The sequence below is a fragment of the Astyanax mexicanus genome, chromosome 2 (genome assembly GCF_023375975.1).
Source record: "Astyanax mexicanus isolate ESR-SI-001 chromosome 2, AstMex3_surface, whole genome shotgun sequence".
Classification (NCBI taxonomy): domain Eukaryota; kingdom Metazoa; phylum Chordata; class Actinopteri; order Characiformes; family Acestrorhamphidae; genus Astyanax; species Astyanax mexicanus.
Window position 1 is genome coordinate 37,217,779 of NC_064409.1, and position 16,421 is coordinate 37,234,199.

At 36.7% G+C, this 16,421-nt stretch overlaps 1 protein-coding gene across 15 annotated transcripts in view; it reads left to right on the forward strand.

The window, feature by feature from the left end:
- mybpc1 (myosin binding protein C1) overlaps window positions 1-16,421 on the forward strand; it is a 50,089-nt gene that overhangs the window by 23,550 nt on the left and 10,118 nt on the right. For 6 of the 15 annotated variants that reach the window (XM_022671681.2, XM_049474305.1, XM_049474309.1 and 3 more), the window contains 18 exons: window positions 1,721-1,762; window positions 2,983-3,093; window positions 3,672-3,820; window positions 3,932-4,049; window positions 4,154-4,205; window positions 5,252-5,308; window positions 7,878-8,041; window positions 8,166-8,298; window positions 9,622-9,630; window positions 11,296-11,420; window positions 11,657-11,762; window positions 11,881-12,047; window positions 12,965-13,130; window positions 13,305-13,411; window positions 14,146-14,282; window positions 14,453-14,612; window positions 14,998-15,102; window positions 15,993-16,181. In XM_022671681.2, coding sequence (XP_022527402.1) covers window positions 1,721-1,762; window positions 2,983-3,093; window positions 3,672-3,820; window positions 3,932-4,049; window positions 4,154-4,205; window positions 5,252-5,308; window positions 7,878-8,041; window positions 8,166-8,298; window positions 9,622-9,630; window positions 11,296-11,420; window positions 11,657-11,762; window positions 11,881-12,047; window positions 12,965-13,130; window positions 13,305-13,411; window positions 14,146-14,282; window positions 14,453-14,612; window positions 14,998-15,102; window positions 15,993-16,181 — 2,097 coding nt within the window. Of the gene's footprint in view, window positions 1-1,540; window positions 1,629-1,720; window positions 1,763-2,982; window positions 3,094-3,671; window positions 3,821-3,931; window positions 4,050-4,153; window positions 4,206-5,251; window positions 5,309-7,877; window positions 8,042-8,165; window positions 8,299-9,621; window positions 9,631-11,295; window positions 11,421-11,656; window positions 11,763-11,880; window positions 12,048-12,964; window positions 13,131-13,304; window positions 13,412-14,145; window positions 14,283-14,452; window positions 14,613-14,997; window positions 15,103-15,992; window positions 16,182-16,421 lie in introns of those variants that run through there. The other 9 variants (XM_049474306.1, XM_049474308.1, XM_049474312.1 and 6 more) reach the window with 5 other exon arrangements.

Here is a 16,421-nt window from a genome sequence, read left to right on the forward strand (position 1 = left end):
ATAACCCTGATTTTAAATCACAGTTTTCATGCATCTTGGCATGTTCTCCTCCACCAGTCTTACACACTGCTTTTGGATAACTTTATGCCACTCCTGGTGCAAAAATTTAAGCAGTTCATCTTGGTTTCCATCTTCCTCTTGATTATATTCCAGAGGTTTTCAATTTGGTAAAATCAAAGAAACTTATCATTTTTAAGTGATCTCCTCATTTTTTTCAAGGGCTGTATTTCATTACTTACATTAATAGTGCCAAAGTTATTTACACCATATTATAATGCAGTCATAAGGTGTTAAACATGAATATGAATGAAAGTGTTATTAAATCAGAATAAAGTTTAGAACTGCTTTATATCCAGCCTAGTTCTGTTTTTATTGTGTTAAGTTTATTAGTCACACTACTTCTAATGCGTTGAATCATTAATTCATATTGCATATGCGTTTAAAGTGTAATGTATATGTATACATGTTTATATTACTGTTTATAATTTCTTATGATTGCATTATAATGTGTTAGGGATGTGTTCGTAGTTTCTTATAGATATGGTGTTTTAACAGTTACCATTATTTCTAATACATAGTGTAGCTTAACACTATATTGAAAGTCATACCAACTATAAAGAGTCTGTTTCAACCTGTGTTGTCCTGAATATTTCTGCAGCCTCCTCCGACCAATAAATTTACATTTATCTTTGCATGCATTTATCATGGACATGGATGTAAATGTCAACATCAATATTGGGCGTACAGTTATTTTTAACTGTTCTATTTTTTTGGTTGTATGAGTGAACAGCATGCACAAGATTGTGCAATCTTCCAGTTAAACTGCCAGAAATATAGTTTCAGAGCATGATGCTATCACGCCCATGCTGAAAATTTGCATAATTCCTTTATTCCTTAAAATATTTTACATACTTTTTTCATACTGGGTCTTTGTCTCACCTGACATAACATTTTTCTCATCAAGGCTTTTTGTTAGTCTATGCAGTCAGCTTCAAACGTTAGTCAACTTTTTAATAGTAAAATACACAATGAAACTGGCCTTCCATCAGTTTCCATCAGCTTTCTTAAATCTTATTCAGATCTGCTCTGAGCTCCTTGGACTTTCCCATTGTAATGTGTGCTGGTCAGTCCAATGAGCGCTGTCAAACTAACTTTTTATTGGACACAAAGAAACTACCAGCTGTTATCATGTTTCTGTAAAGCTGCTTTGTGCCAACACCAGTTGTAAAAAGCGCTATACAAATAAATTTGATTTGATTTGATGATTTAATCAATTAAAAGTCATTTTGCACTACTCTTAAAAGTTAAAACCTCATTTGGGGTATGTATAATTTTCACCTTGTCGTGATTTTAGAAAAACAAAAATGAAAAAGTGCATCATTTTTTTATTATATTTCTGATAAAGGTGTATGTTGTGCACTCATTACAACCCCCCAAAAAAACATGTCCATGTGGGTGTATGTAAATTTCCCGCCACACTTGTGTGTGAATGTGATTGCAGTTCTGCCTTCAAGAAACATTTGCATTTTTCTATGAATAGGAGATCCCAAACATATGTCTCCAAACGTTTTTATGGATCAAGAAAACTGACAAAGACATCTGCGTATTTCCCTGACAGCATGCAGTGTGTGAGTGTGAGCATGTTTTACCGTGTGTCTGCCGCACTGGATTTCACAGTAACCATGATGTGCTGTAAAAATGTCTCTCTGTCTCTGTTTAGATGATAGTGTCCCTGAGTCAGCCATGGGGAGAAAAGACTCAGGTAATACTTAAGTCATGAAAGCAGCAGAAGTCTTATAAATAAAATCTTTATGAACCAATGGAAATACACTGTGGATTCAGTGAAATGACTGAATTCTAGTCCAGATTATACAGTACTGGGCAAGTTTTAGGCACCAAAACAAATTACACTAATCCATTTATCTCTGCAATATGAGTGTTTTTACCCGAAAAATGCAGATAAACATACATACAGTAAAATGCAACAAGGATTTCTAATTTTTAACGAAGTATGTTATATCCTGTGAGCCAAGCTAAAGAACCAGCAGTTGTCTGCAGCTCACCTGATTTACCAAATTTACCAATTTATCAAACCAGATGTTGATATGATGAGAACTATAAATAACTCTATTAAACTCAGACGAGGAGAGATTAGCAGATGTTTTAAGGAAAACAGTGCTGTAAAAGCACAGCTTTTTGTAAAATTGCTGTTTGTATTTATTGTAATGCTAGTGGTTTACTGAGCTAATAAACACTTACTTCACAGATAAGCTTTTTCTTTACTGAAATTCCCACAGGTCCCTAACACATTTGCACAATACTGTATATACATTCATTTCCCACTTTGGCCAGTTTAATGGAACCGGACTAATGCACTCTAATGCACCAGGTTCATTTGGCCAAAAGCAGCATATTTTATGGAAAAGAGAGGTCTCCTAAAACACCATAGTGCGTGACCCCACCCTTGCTTGTAGGAAGCTATGGGTCTTTTGGATAATCTCTGCTTTTTCATAAGCTATGGGAAAATGAACAGCTAGAAAAGAAAGGTGGAATATGCAAACTTTAAGTGTCAAGGTGAGTTAGCGCACTCTTTGTGGTGAAAGTAGGGATTCCTTTGAAGGGAGATCACCTGAACGCTTTACAGATCAAAAAGTGGGATTAAAGGAAGCTTGTATACGCAGGTTTCATAGTATCTTTTTAAAAATGTTAATAATTTCCCTCTCTTTCCCCTTTTACAGGTTAATGATTTATGTTTGCTCATAGTATCTGTATGCTTTCTGTGTTGCTAAATGCTGTGTTCTCAGCTGGCAGCTGTATGTGTGTATGATTGAGTATATCTGTGTGTGATAAACTGTTTGTTTGAATGAGTAATGTCTTTATGTTATATGTTTTTGTTGTGTCTTTATGTGTACTGTATGTCTGTCTATTGCAAAATATTTCTGTTGGTGATGATGATGTGATAATATTCCACTCTTCGTGTAGTGTGGTCTTTGGGGGACGGACAGCCGCCTGAGGACATTGATAAGCAGATAGAAACTCCTCCTCTTTCCACTTTACTGATTGAAAAGCCTCAGGGTGGTTCCATCACTGTAGGTTGGTAAACTCGTTTTTATCTCTTAAGAATTAATTTCCTCATAAATACATATTTTTAATTACCTATTATATAGTGGTATGCAAAAGTGGGGGCACTTTTACATTAATATTGTAAACAGTTAAATGAGAAAAATATCCCTAAAACTTAAATGTGAAAGATTTTTATTCAAGATTAATGTACATTTTTGTTGTGTATAATTTTGGAAAAAAATATAAAAGATCACCATGCAAAAGTTAGTGTGCTCCAAGAGCTTTGAGCTTTTAGATAACTAAATGTAAATTAGGTTGTTGGTACTAGCTTGTTTATAGTCATAATTAGGAAAGGTCAGGTCATCAAGTATCAAAGAATTTAAAACATTTCAAACATTTTTTTCAACAATCAGCAGCCATGGGCTTCTGGAAACACATATGCAGTGCTCTAAATTAACATTATCTGTTTACATCTGGCTTTTCATGTAATTAAATAAAATCTGTGTCACTGAAAATACATCCAAATCCAAAATGCAAAAGGCCACAATGACATACATTTTCTGGACATTTAAAAAAATTAAAATCAAACCAGTTCATATGTTTCAAAGGTGGAGACATTACCTTCATTGCAAAGGTTGAGGCCAAGGACCTGCTCCGTAAACCAACTATCAAATGGTTCAAGGGGAAATGGATGGATCTGGCCAGCAAGACAGGCAAGCACCTGCAGTTGAAGGAGAGTTTTGATCGCTTTACCAAGGTATCAGTTTTCACATCTGCTGTTGGTTCAAAAGTTAAAATTAACATATTTTCGGTAATCAGGCAAGATGCCTCCCACTTCTACAGACTTTTCACTTTTTTGCCACTGCAGATTCACACATTTGAGATGCATATCATCAAGGCTAAGGAGAATTATGCTGGAAACTACAGATGTGAGGTCACCTATAAGGATAAGTTTGACAGCTGCTCTTTTGACCTGGAGGTGAAAGGTGTGTGTTCACCTACACATCAGTTCACAATTTCAACTGAGACATGTACAGGGATTAAGGTTATTAAGTTTTTTGTTTTTTTTGCATTTGCACTGTTTTCACAGATATTCCAGAGGTGTCTCAGAGTATTGATATTCGTTCAGCCTTTAAAAGAAGGTAACGAGAGACCCTACACCTGAACTTTATCATTTTGTCAACTCTATCATTCATTCTTTGTCAGTCCCTTTTTCAAACATTGTAAAGTGTTTACATGCACTTAATAAAATTTAATCAGTATATTCGACCAATATAAATCAAATATTTAAATAATCAGATAAATGCAGAAATCCAGTTGATCTGGGGTGGGTTTCCCAAAAGGTTCTTAGCACTAAGATGATTCTTAAATGGTCAAGCAAGTTTCACACAAAGCACTCTCTCGCCATGTTAAGATGTTCTTCATGCTAAGATGCTTTTGGAAAACTGGGCCCTGGTTATCGAGTGCATGTAAATGATCTCCGAAAGTCCAGAGTGGCTGCAGGTTTTCATTTTCTTAGCCAGACTGAGCAATTGATTAAGCAACCCGATGTGTGGCTGGTTGTTTTAAATGAACACCTGCAACCACATTGGCCCTGTGCAAATAAGACTGGACACACCTAAGCTGTTGTCTCATTTAAGAAGCTGATTGTGCATATTAATTTAAAGTTAAAAATCTGTAATCCTCTACAAACCAGTGATGAACCATGGTTTGAAGTTTAGGATTGCCATGTTCACAAATAACCTTTCCAAACAAAAGATAATGCTTTAGAAGATCCTTCCAACCACACAACAAAACATCCAAACCAGCGTGTTGAACTGTTCGAGGCCAACATTGCATTTGAAAACTCCTTCCCAGTCATGTGTTAGAAAGCAACGCACACTCTCCTGGCTCATAGTGTTCTCACAAAATGCCTGCAAGGCAACATTGCAACATTGATGTGAGAACGCTGTCATGGGTCTCTTGAGACTACACTTCATAGGCCATGCACAAACCACTTCGTTCAAAGCTGCAGAGATGCTGCAGGCTGCTGAGCGAAAGGCTTTTGTGTATCCCTCAATCAATCATGCGCTTGCTTGGCGCTAATGCATAGATTGCAGGCAGAGGCCCTGGATGCGTTGTTTTTACTGTAGTGTTTGTGACTGTCTGTCTAATGGAATCTCCATTAATCTCTTCTTGTTAACAACAGCAGTGAAGGCCAGGAGGATGCAGGGGAGCTTGACTTTAGTGGGCTTCTCAAACATAGGTGAGAACCACAGTCTGCCCCTCAGGGGACCAAGTTTTTTTTTTTCTTTTTCTTGCATTTTTAAAGCCCTGATTTTAGTGTCCTCTTCTCAACTCTTTTATTTCAAATTTGCCACACAGAAAAGGGAAAATTTAAATATTATTTTTTATAATTCCAAATGTCAGTCATTTTTTAATGTATTTTTATGCATTCTAATGATAACTTGATAAATTGTTGTTAGATGCTGTACATTAACCAGTGAACATCAAACACTGTGAAAATCACTTCTTTGATCCATTTTTGTATTTTTTATTTTTTCCCCACAAACCTTTTTGTTCTTGGGGTTGTGCCTTTATGTTCTGTTCTGTTTGGTGAACAGCACATAGGAAACAAAATCCATTCATAGAGACTAAATTCCACATTTATTTTGGCTTGTTTCTTCTTCTTTCCCACATATTCAGAAATACCAGGTTAGTACAGAAAATAGGTAATTAAGTTAGTCCTTACTCTCGGTAAGTACCATAATCCTGTAGCTTACCAAGCATGGATTGTAGCTATCAGAACTGGAAAAGCAAGAGTGTTGGCCTACTGTAGTTCGGTAACACTTCATTTTCAAGCAGCATTCATGAAAGCTCCAGAAACACTCAGAAATCATGGAAATTGCCCTTTGTGCTTCAGATTTAAAGCATTTCTTCTTTGTATTTCTTTTTACAAGACACTACTTTGGGAATGTGGACTGATCAGCTCATGCCTAGTGTAACATTTTTTCTGACAATTTTTTATTTTTTGGTAAAATATTATTCATTTTATATGCTTGAATGTGTTTAAATGTAGAATGTTTGATACAGAACCCACATTTAAAACCCACATTTCATTTAAATACAGCTTCTATATAATTTTACTTTACTCTAAATTAGGCAGTGAATTAAGGAAAGAAACAAATGGATTTCCATACTGACATTTGCCATTTCTTAAGAAACCAAATACTATGCTAAGGACAGAATTGATAAAATAGATTTTTTTAGTTTTTGTTCTATTAAAATGGGCCTGCCAAACCATTTGGTTGCTCTTAGATATAATATATAATCAGAATATATAAGAATGTAATCAGTTAAATAACACTGGAACAAAGGACACAGTTTTCCAGTAATTTTTGAGTAGTTGTTGGATGAACTCTAAATGAAGCTGCAAAATAGTGTTATCGCTACATATTAATGTATTACTATTAATTAAAATACAAATATAAACTCAGTTGCAAGTGTAATCTATAGTGTTCTTAATACCTGCCTGAGTACATGCAGATCTCAAACACACATTAGAGGAAATGTAAATAATAATTTCATGCTGTTTGCCTCAAACCTTCCAGGCATTAAGGACAATGTCTGTGAATAAAAGGCCTGATTGACATCGACAGCTGACAACTAACTGAACTTACCTCATTCTGAAAAACATGCTCAATAACCACGTTTTAACACCTATTAATAAACCCTCACCTCTAATCCTAAGGAGTATGTTCCTTCTGAATTTACTCAAATAGGAACTTTGCAAAGGGATGGGCCTTATTAGTCTGTGAAGTACAATAAATATGACAGCTGTCCATCAACTGAAGATCATCTTACCTCTCATTCTTTCTTCACTGGCTTCATTTCTTCATCACAATTGACGTGTAGCCTTTGCAGCAGATTGACAGCAGTTATTAATCTGCTTCTAAATGTTCAGATAATCCTCCTATTTACTATTTTCTATTTAATTATTTATTCCACCTAACAAATTCCTTTGACATTATACTTTAGAATTGAATCTAATGCTAAATGCTAGCAGATATTTACTATAAAAGACTCGTAACAAATCCCTGCCCATGTCATTGTTTAAACACCCCATATTCTTTTCATGATAGGTTTACCCTGACCAGCATCACAAAACCCTAGAGATCTGTCATTTCTCTTATATAACATTTAATCAATGACATACATAGAACTAAAGAACAATAGTATAAAGAAGATCAGAAATTTATTTTGCCCATCTCTTTGTGTGACATGTGCAGAGGACCCAGAGATGAAGAGATAGTCAAACCAGGGTTTTCAGATCATGTAGACTTAATTAAAGTAATAGTTATAATAGTATAGTAGTTATAATAGTAATAGTTAATTAAAAACACACATAGATGTTTTTTCAGCAGTGAAACTACCACAGTACGAGTCGTTTTTGTTGTTTTGTCGTACTTGTTGTTTTTTAATGAGCCTGCAGGATCTTTCTTTTTTGACTGACCATTCTGCTAATGGTCTCTTAGTGTAGAGAGATTGGAAATAAAGTACATTCACCCAGATCAGTGGTTCAGAGGCTCTTCCCCAGTTTTCAGTGTTTTCAAGAGTATACTGTTAATATGCATGATAACAGATTAAAGCACAGTTAGGACAATACATGACCTATTTAACCTATGTCCTATTTAATCCTGTCCAAATCAATCTAAAGACAGAAAGAGAAAGCATCCAATTTAGCATCTCGGTTATGTGAAACCCTGGTTCCTCAGCACATGTTGCGAGCACCTGCTTGTAGCTGCTACTGACACTATTTCACTCCGTGGCATCAGAGAACCAAAGCAGGAGGAGGCACCAGAGGTTGATGTCTGGGAGATCCTGAAAAATGCCCGGCCAGATGAGTATGAAAAGATCGCCTTCACCTATGGCATCACTGACCTCCGTGGACTGTTAAAGAGGTTGAAGAAGACAAAGAAGGAGGAGAAGAAGAGTGAAGGTGCTAAACATGCTTCATTTGCAATTTCAGAAAGTGAAATTCAATTCATACAGAATTTAGTTTCTTTGTGTTCAGTTTAATTGATACTTCGCAGCTTCTTTAAGGTACTTACTGTTCCCTGTAGCTTTTGCCAAGAAGCTAGACCCTGCATATCAGGTGGACAAAGGTGGGAAGATACGATTAATAGTGGACATGGCTGACCCAACTGTTGACCTGAAATGGTACAAGAATGGTCAGGAAATTCGTCCCACTCCTAAGTAGGTTACCTTTTTTTACTGAAGTTCTGTTCTGCCATTCCGTTAATTTCCTTCTTTGTTTGCACAAATGAAAGGCATTTTTGGGAATATCCCATAAAATGCGTTTGATTTGTGAAATGGTTGTGCTGAGGTTGTTTATTCGTATCTTGTGCTGCTAAAGGACCCAGATGTAATGGCTCATGTGAGTTAGTTGGTCTCATACTCTATAAAAAGTCTCTAAAAAAGATGCATTTCAGCTTTTATTAGACTCCATACTCCCTTGCAGTGAACCATTACATACAGCAGACATAAAGTATTGTTACAAATACAAGTCAAATGTGTTTTGCATTTTTAGGTTTTGTGTGGGTCCTGAGCTACATTTGAATTTGAAATATCATAAGAATAATGAATCTTTGTTATTAACTACAGGTCTTTCATTCTGCGGAAAAATGCACTACCTCCTTTACAGGACTTTACTAGAGTCTGGCTTTGCAATAACAAACACATATAGGGCCCTATTTTTGTGATCTATAGTCGGGCTGTCAACTGTGCAACGTGAAACGTGCAAAGAGCATGTGAGGCAGCAACCTGCAGCAATAAGGCACACTCACACAAAAAAAAACAATAATCAAAAAATATGACCTATCAAGGGTGTGTTTAGGCGTAATCTGCAATTACCAGTCAGCGTGTCACTTGTCATTCCTTTTAAGAGCCAGGTGTGCTCTGATTTTGACAGATTGGCATTTAAATGATGCAGCAATTCTGCACTTCTCAGCAGAGGAAACTGACCTGCACGTTTAGCAATGTTATTTTATTCTTTAATCTATTTATTGATGGTGTAAAAGTAGGGTTTGTGGACTGCAGCACGTCCTGACTGATACCTGTGTCTAGGGTCTTTTAAGTCAGTGGCACACCTGGCAATTAACAGATTATTAACAGTTCTATCAGTGTTACAACCCCCAAATATGAGTTGTATATGTATCACAAATGGATTCTCCTATTTAATCAAACACAAATACATTGTTATTCAAAGCCATACTATGCTAAAGCCATCTGGGTGGTTACTGTATCTTTCTTACCCTTTACTCCGATGTTGTGCTGTTGTCTCAGAATTGTTTGTTATTGAGGATTACCTCTCTATTCATCTGTCTATTTATACATCTGTGTAACCTCTCTATAACAATGGCTCTTAAAGCCTGAGTCATTCTAGGCATGATGTCTTTCTGTCCTTCTGTCCTGTCCAATTATGCCTGTTGTGCCGTGGTGCTTTCATCTGTGCACCATAACCTCAACCTCTTCCATCCTGCGCTCTGGTTCCATTCTGGCTCTTCTTGTGGCCTTAAGTAATAGGAAGTAAGTCTGCATGTCATTAAATTTTTAAATATTTGTGACATTTAACCACTTGTGTACTTTGACATCATTGGTTGTGGAGTGAAGTTAAAGCATGCTGGAATATGTAGTTCTGTGGTGTAATAGGTCAGATAATTGTGGAAAAAAAACACTGTGATGAAATAACTATAAATAAATGTGAATATTCATGATCAAACAATATGAACATGATATCAAATGTAACAAAAACTTGTTATGAGCTGATGACTTTCTTCTAAATTATAAAAGCGTTTAGAATGTGCATCTTCATTTAATCTATGTCTGTTTTTCATTCTATCTTTCTAAACACATTCTTAAATACCTACTTAAGATAATTAGTATTAAAATGTAATTTCTGAAATTTTAAACTCTCAACTTTAGTTGACACACTTGTCTAGACACACTACATAATAAAATAGTAGTCAGCAGATTGAGTGTCTTTACATAATATGTTGATTATTGCATGTGTGAAAACATGTTTGAAAACAATACCACTGTTTTAGTGGTATTTATTGCGGGTGATTGTCTGTTTTGTTGCTATTTGTGTATACTAGAGATGGAGCGTTCATATTTTTTTGGGTCAACTTAGATCGCCGACTGTCTTTCAGCTCGATCGGCCAATCACAGATACCGATCGTGGGAGGGGCCAAATGCCACATAGATACCAAGCAAACTTGGTACAGATTTACCTAATTACGGCCACCTCTAAACAAACACTGGAAATCTGAAATGAGAGATTTATGTGTAAGTTTTTGTTTACTCAAATGCCAATAACACAGGATAAGATATCTCAACATCGACCACCTGAGTCAGAGAGATCAGGCCCAAAAAATCCAATCTAACTCTAACCAAGCCTATGTTGTGTTCTGTGTTCTGGCCAGCTCCATTAAATGTCATTATGAGCCCTGATTTAAACCCAACAATAAACTGCAATAAACTGCCTTTTAAGTTTAATTCTGTGTTGTTTGAATAAGCGAAATTTGTTCAGAATGAAGTTAATAAAGAGTGCAATATGGGAGAAGCATAAACCTGCGCATTCTCTGCAATGGAGACAAGCATATACTCACTTGTGGGGCATAACTAAGGGGTCTGTACTGATTTGTGCCCCCAAAAGTTTCCACTGTTTTGCCTGGCGGCTGCGTCTGTACCCCCAGTACCCCCACATTTTAAGAGAAAGTCTGAGGTTTGCCGTGTTGTGATTGATGACGTGGAGAGCTTTAAATTTTGAAAGAAGCTGCATTAGCTTGCTAGCTCTGCTACTCACTGATTGGGCCAAAAGAGAGCAGTATTATCCGGGTAGTGGAGTTAAAATCTTTAAAATCATTAAATCTTTCAACAACATATAAACTGCAGAAACTGTAAAAACTCCAGAATGAGCTGAGCTGTAGCTCTGATTGGCTGCTGACCAGGAACTGTAGTTTCAGTGATCCACACACAGTGCTGCGCAACTGCTTAACCCTTACCACTGACCGCATATTTTGGCTGAAAATTGGCCAATGCCAATACATATCTGATCGATCTTCCCATCTCTAGTGTATACAAATAAGGGAAAAGTGAGGTAACACCACATTTTAGAGACTTGACACATGATAAAAGCACTGAATGGGCTACCAAGTTTTCAGTATCTGAAATAATGTATTAATTGGGCAGGTATATCTTTGAGCACAAGGGTACACAGCGGATCCTGGTCATCAACAACTGTCAAATAAACGATGATGCTGCGTATTCAGTGACTGCAGGAGAGGAAAAGTCTACTACAGAGCTGTTTGTGAAGGGTATGTGTATCTACCATAAACATCAATCTAGACTTTAAAATTAGCAATGACATTTTTCATGCAGTTTTTTTAATAACCATATTTATTTAAATGTGTACCATAAATTAGAAACATGTATTTTGTGTTGTGTGTATTTTATTGTTGTTGATAGCTAGTAAAGTAAATAAAAGTCTATTTAAGATTAAATTTGCTTTGATGTACATAAAAACAGTGTTTATAATAAAATCTTTCTGCAGAGTTGCCCATAAAGATTGTTAAAGAGCTGGAACCTGTGAAGACTACAGTTAATGAACGGATCGAGTTGGAGTGTGAAGTGTCAGAGGAAGGAGCAAAGGTTAAATGGTATGTGTGTATAAGAGAGATACAGAGAATAAGAAATACTTTGTAGTCATCTGAAGCCTGACGTGGAAAAAAAACTGTGATGGGTATAAAGCACTGCTTTTGTATTTGACTGTGATAGGATGAAGAATGGGGTGGAGGTACCAACAGGAGTGCGCTCAAGGTATCGCGTAAAATGTGAAGGAACCAAGCACTGGCTGATTATAGATGATGCTATAAAAGAAGACACAGCCACATATTCCCTCATGGCTACTGGAGGCACCACTGAGGCCCGCGTCCAAGTTGACTGTGTGTACCATTAACTTTTTGCAAACACTGGTTCAGATTACCTGACTTCAGTTTACAGTATTTAGAACTTCAGTACTGTGCAAAAATGCAGTTCTTTATTTATTTCAAGTCAAAACAAACACAACATGAAATAAATAAATCAGCGTGTCACTTGCCATTTCCTTTAAGAGCCAGGTGTGTTATGACTTTGGCACATTGCTATTTCAATGGTGCAGCTACTGGGACATGTACAATGCCTCTCAGCATAGGACGCTGAGCTGCTCATTCATGCTTGTTCATGGGTTTTGTACACTGTTGCATGTCCATGTGGGCGTAAAAAGTGGGGGTTTACACACATTGGAGATGCGTATGATGTCAATTCACTGCCAAGATAGCAATAAACATCTGACCATCTAGGTTAGTTTCAGTCAGTGTTGCATCTGTGTTTTCTTTTGCCAAAAAAAAGAATACGCTAGAAATGTACCTAAACACACCACTTGGAATCAATTATGCCCATTATTGTAAATATATTCACTAGCGTCTTTGCTATTTAAACAACATAGGTGTGAAAATAGAATGTTCACAGGGTGTAAAATAGCAATGAGCATTGCGACCTGTCTTGTGCAGGGTGTAAGTTAGGGTCCCTTATCTTACTGACTCTAAATTTCTTCACACCGTCCTAAAAATATCTAATAAAAAGGAAGAGCTGTTGCTGTTTTGACCTGAATTAAATAAAGGAAAGGTGATCCGTGATCACAGTACTTAGTACTAAAGTACTGTATCTGCTTTGACAAGCTTCATGACCCATCAAAATGTGCATCGTTTTACAGTTATAAGTGATACATTTCTCTTTCATTCTCATTTTTTTTGCTCACTTTTATCTCCCTGTCACTTTGTTTTTCTCCTTTCTTTGTGTCCCATGTTGTTGACCGGTTAAGTGAAGCCTCTGAAGATTCTGCAGGATCTACAGGATATAACAATAAAATTGGGCCAGCCAATGAAGTTGCACTGTGAGATCTTACCTGTAAATGTTCCTGGACGCTGGTACAGGAATGGTCAGCTCATCCAGCCCAGTGAACGTCTTACCATTCTGCACAGAGCCAAGTAGAGTCACCCAGCATCTTTCATATCTTTTTGTTATGGCGCCATCCTATTATAGTACCATGCTGTAAATCTATAAGAATACATAGTGTATTGTGTATCATGAAAATGTTTTACCAATTTTCCAAATTTCGTCTTCTTTAAAAACAAATCTTTTTTACCTTTTGGTTTTGACAGGACCCACAGGTTGGAGGTTGAGAGCTGCACTCTTCATGATGCTGGAGATTACACATTTGTGCCTGAAGGTTATTCACAGAGCCTCAGTGCCAAGGTTCACATCATAGGTAAGAACAATATCTAGGTGGAAAGTCTACCAATACATACCTGAGCCTAAAGTCATTTTGTTGATTGCAAGGGCCAATCCCATTTCACTAGACCCTACCACTTATCCCTACCACTCTGTTTCCATGTTTACATCTAGGGGTAGGGGGAAGTGTTAGAGCTACGTGGTCTAAAACAGAGGGCTATGAGAATCACTGTCAAGATGACAGCACAAGCAATAAAAAAAAATAAATAAATGAAAGTGTTTTCCTTGTTAAAAAGTACAATAAACACTATATTACCATAGTTTAATGTGTTCAATGTTTTATGGACATTTTCTTCATAACAAGCATAAAAAATAACTAGAAGTTTGTCAAAGTAGCTAACAAGCAAACATTCCTGTTCCATCTTCAATGATGCAACAGACGGCAGAGGCTACAGCTTTTAAAATAAAATTAAAACAAATATCAGCTCCCTATCACAGAGGAATTAAGGACTTATGAGGATCTAACATTAACTAGTTAACCAGCAGCTGGGTTGCTGAACTTTATCGCTGCACAGCTATCACATCAGCCTGGCAGGGTCGCCTACAGGTTCTTGAAGGGTTGTCCCAATTCTTAGGGGGAGGATTCCACCCATATCTCCTTGTAACTATGGTCTCCTTTGAAACACTTGAAACAAAGGGTAGGGCTACAAGTTCCCCATTTTAATGTGTTTAATTTCGTAAATGAATAAAGATATTAAAATGTTATTTTAGATCCCCCTAGAGTGCATTTGGAGGCTCTGAATGCTCCAGACAACACTGTTACCATAGTGGCTGGAAACAAACTGCGCTTGGAGATCCCCATCAGTGGAGAGCCTGCTCCCAGAGTGGTGTGGATGAAAGGAGAGAGGGTGAGTAGAACTGGAATAGGTGAAGAAAAGTACTGGTACAATCTCTATTCTATTGCATTCCATCCATGCATTTGTTTTTTTTTTCAGGAATCAAAAAACAGGGTAACTCTCTGATATTGTATATAATATTGTATAAATTAATAGATGTAAATGTATGTGTGTTGTGTTAGGTCATTCTTGACACAGGGAGTCGAGTCCGTGCCGAGACGTTTCCTGACCACACATGCCTCACCATTGATGTAACTGAGAGAGAAGACAGTGGCAACTACAAGATTGTGCTGCAGAACGAAGCAGGAGAAGACACAGCCAGTGTTAAGGTCAAGGTTGTGGGTAAGGTTGACAAATGATTAATTCGCAATCAGAATTGGATCTCAGAATATTAATATGAAGCTGATCATGTTTTGTTAACTTGAGTAATAATAGCAGTAAATTACTTTGAGGAATTTGGATGAAACTCTGAATCTACAGCAAACTTAAATTTGAAATTTGCTCAGGAACACTTATTCTCCAACCAGGGAATCAAGCCCTGTCTGTCTGCCACAGGGAAAGCAATAATGTTATTATAAGTTGTAAATGTTTGGTTGACAATCATGTGTTTAGATTTTTGATGTTTATGAAATTATCTACTAAGTTAATGACAAGTTTAAATGGTTATTACTCTTTTTGAAAATTCATGCATGTTTTTAAAAATAAATTACTGTTCTTTAATCTCTAGATATTCCTGATGCCCCTGGGGCTCCCTTGGTTCCTGTAGTTGGTGGGGACTGGTGTTCAATGACATGGGATCCTCCCTATTATGATGGTGGATCTCCAATCCTAGGTAAGCACACACTAGAAGCATGCACATATTGTTTGGTTATTTGTCAAGGCATTTAAAATGTTGTATCAATTACAATGGTCTAACATTTTTGTATAAAGTGACAAGTTACATAGAATTTTATATGGTCTTTTTTATTTTAGGAATCCTGTGAACAAAAGGAAAGAATAAATAAACAAAATGTCTGCAGTTCTATAGAAGATTTACCAAAATAGAAAATATCTACATTTTGGTTTATTTGATAAGGTGTTCTAAGTATACAGCTCTGAAAAAATAAGAGCACTTCAGTTTCTCTGTTTGTACTATTTATAGGTATATGTTTGAGTAAAGTGAACATTGATGTTTTATTTTATAAACCACGAACAACATTTCTCCCAAATTCCAAATAAAAATATTGTTATTTAGAGCATTTATTTGGAGAAAATGAGAAATAAGTGAAATAACAAAAAAGATGCAGAGCTTTCAGACCTTAAATAATGCAAAGAAAACAAGTTCATATTCATAAATTTCAGAAATCAATATTTGGTGGAATAACCCTGGTTTTTAATCACAGTTTTCATGCAGCTTGGCATGTTATCCTCCACCAGTCTTACACACTGCTTTTGGATAATTTATGCCACTCCTGGTACAAAAATTCAAGCAGTTCAGCTTGTTTTAATGGTTCTGATCATTTATCTTCCTCTTGATTATATTCCAGAGGTTTTCAATTTGGTAAAATCAAAGAAACTCTTTTTTTTCAGAGCTGTATGCTCTCTACAAGTCTAGCTCACATTTTAATTTTGATAAACTGAACCATTATGAGAGAAAATGCTTAATACATATTGGGTCAGCATCTTCTAAACACAATCTGCAGTGTAAATTAATTTCTGTACTTACGCTGCTCTGTCTCTCAGGATACTTCATTGAGAGGAAGAAGAAACAGAGCTCTAGATGGATGAGACTAAACTTTGACCTCTGCAAAGAAACCACATTCGAGCCTAAAAAGATGATTGAAGGAGTGCCGTACGAGGTGCGAGTCTTCGCTGTTAATGCCATCGGTGTGTCCAAACCCAGTGAACCCTCCAAGGCTTTTGTTCCCCTTGGTGAGTAACTCTCTTACACCTCTGCCTCATGCTGTGTCCTGTTGCCTCTGGATGTTCCACGGCCAACTCTGTCAACAGCACCCTTTGATTAGTTATGTCAACTCCTTTGTCCCATTGTGTAAGATAAATGTACATAACCCAGCAGATCACATCAAGGGAGATGGCGACACTATAGATACAACATTACACAGTCGCCATATCTGAGCTTGCCCTTGGGTCTCCCCTTTTGCAGCTGTTGCT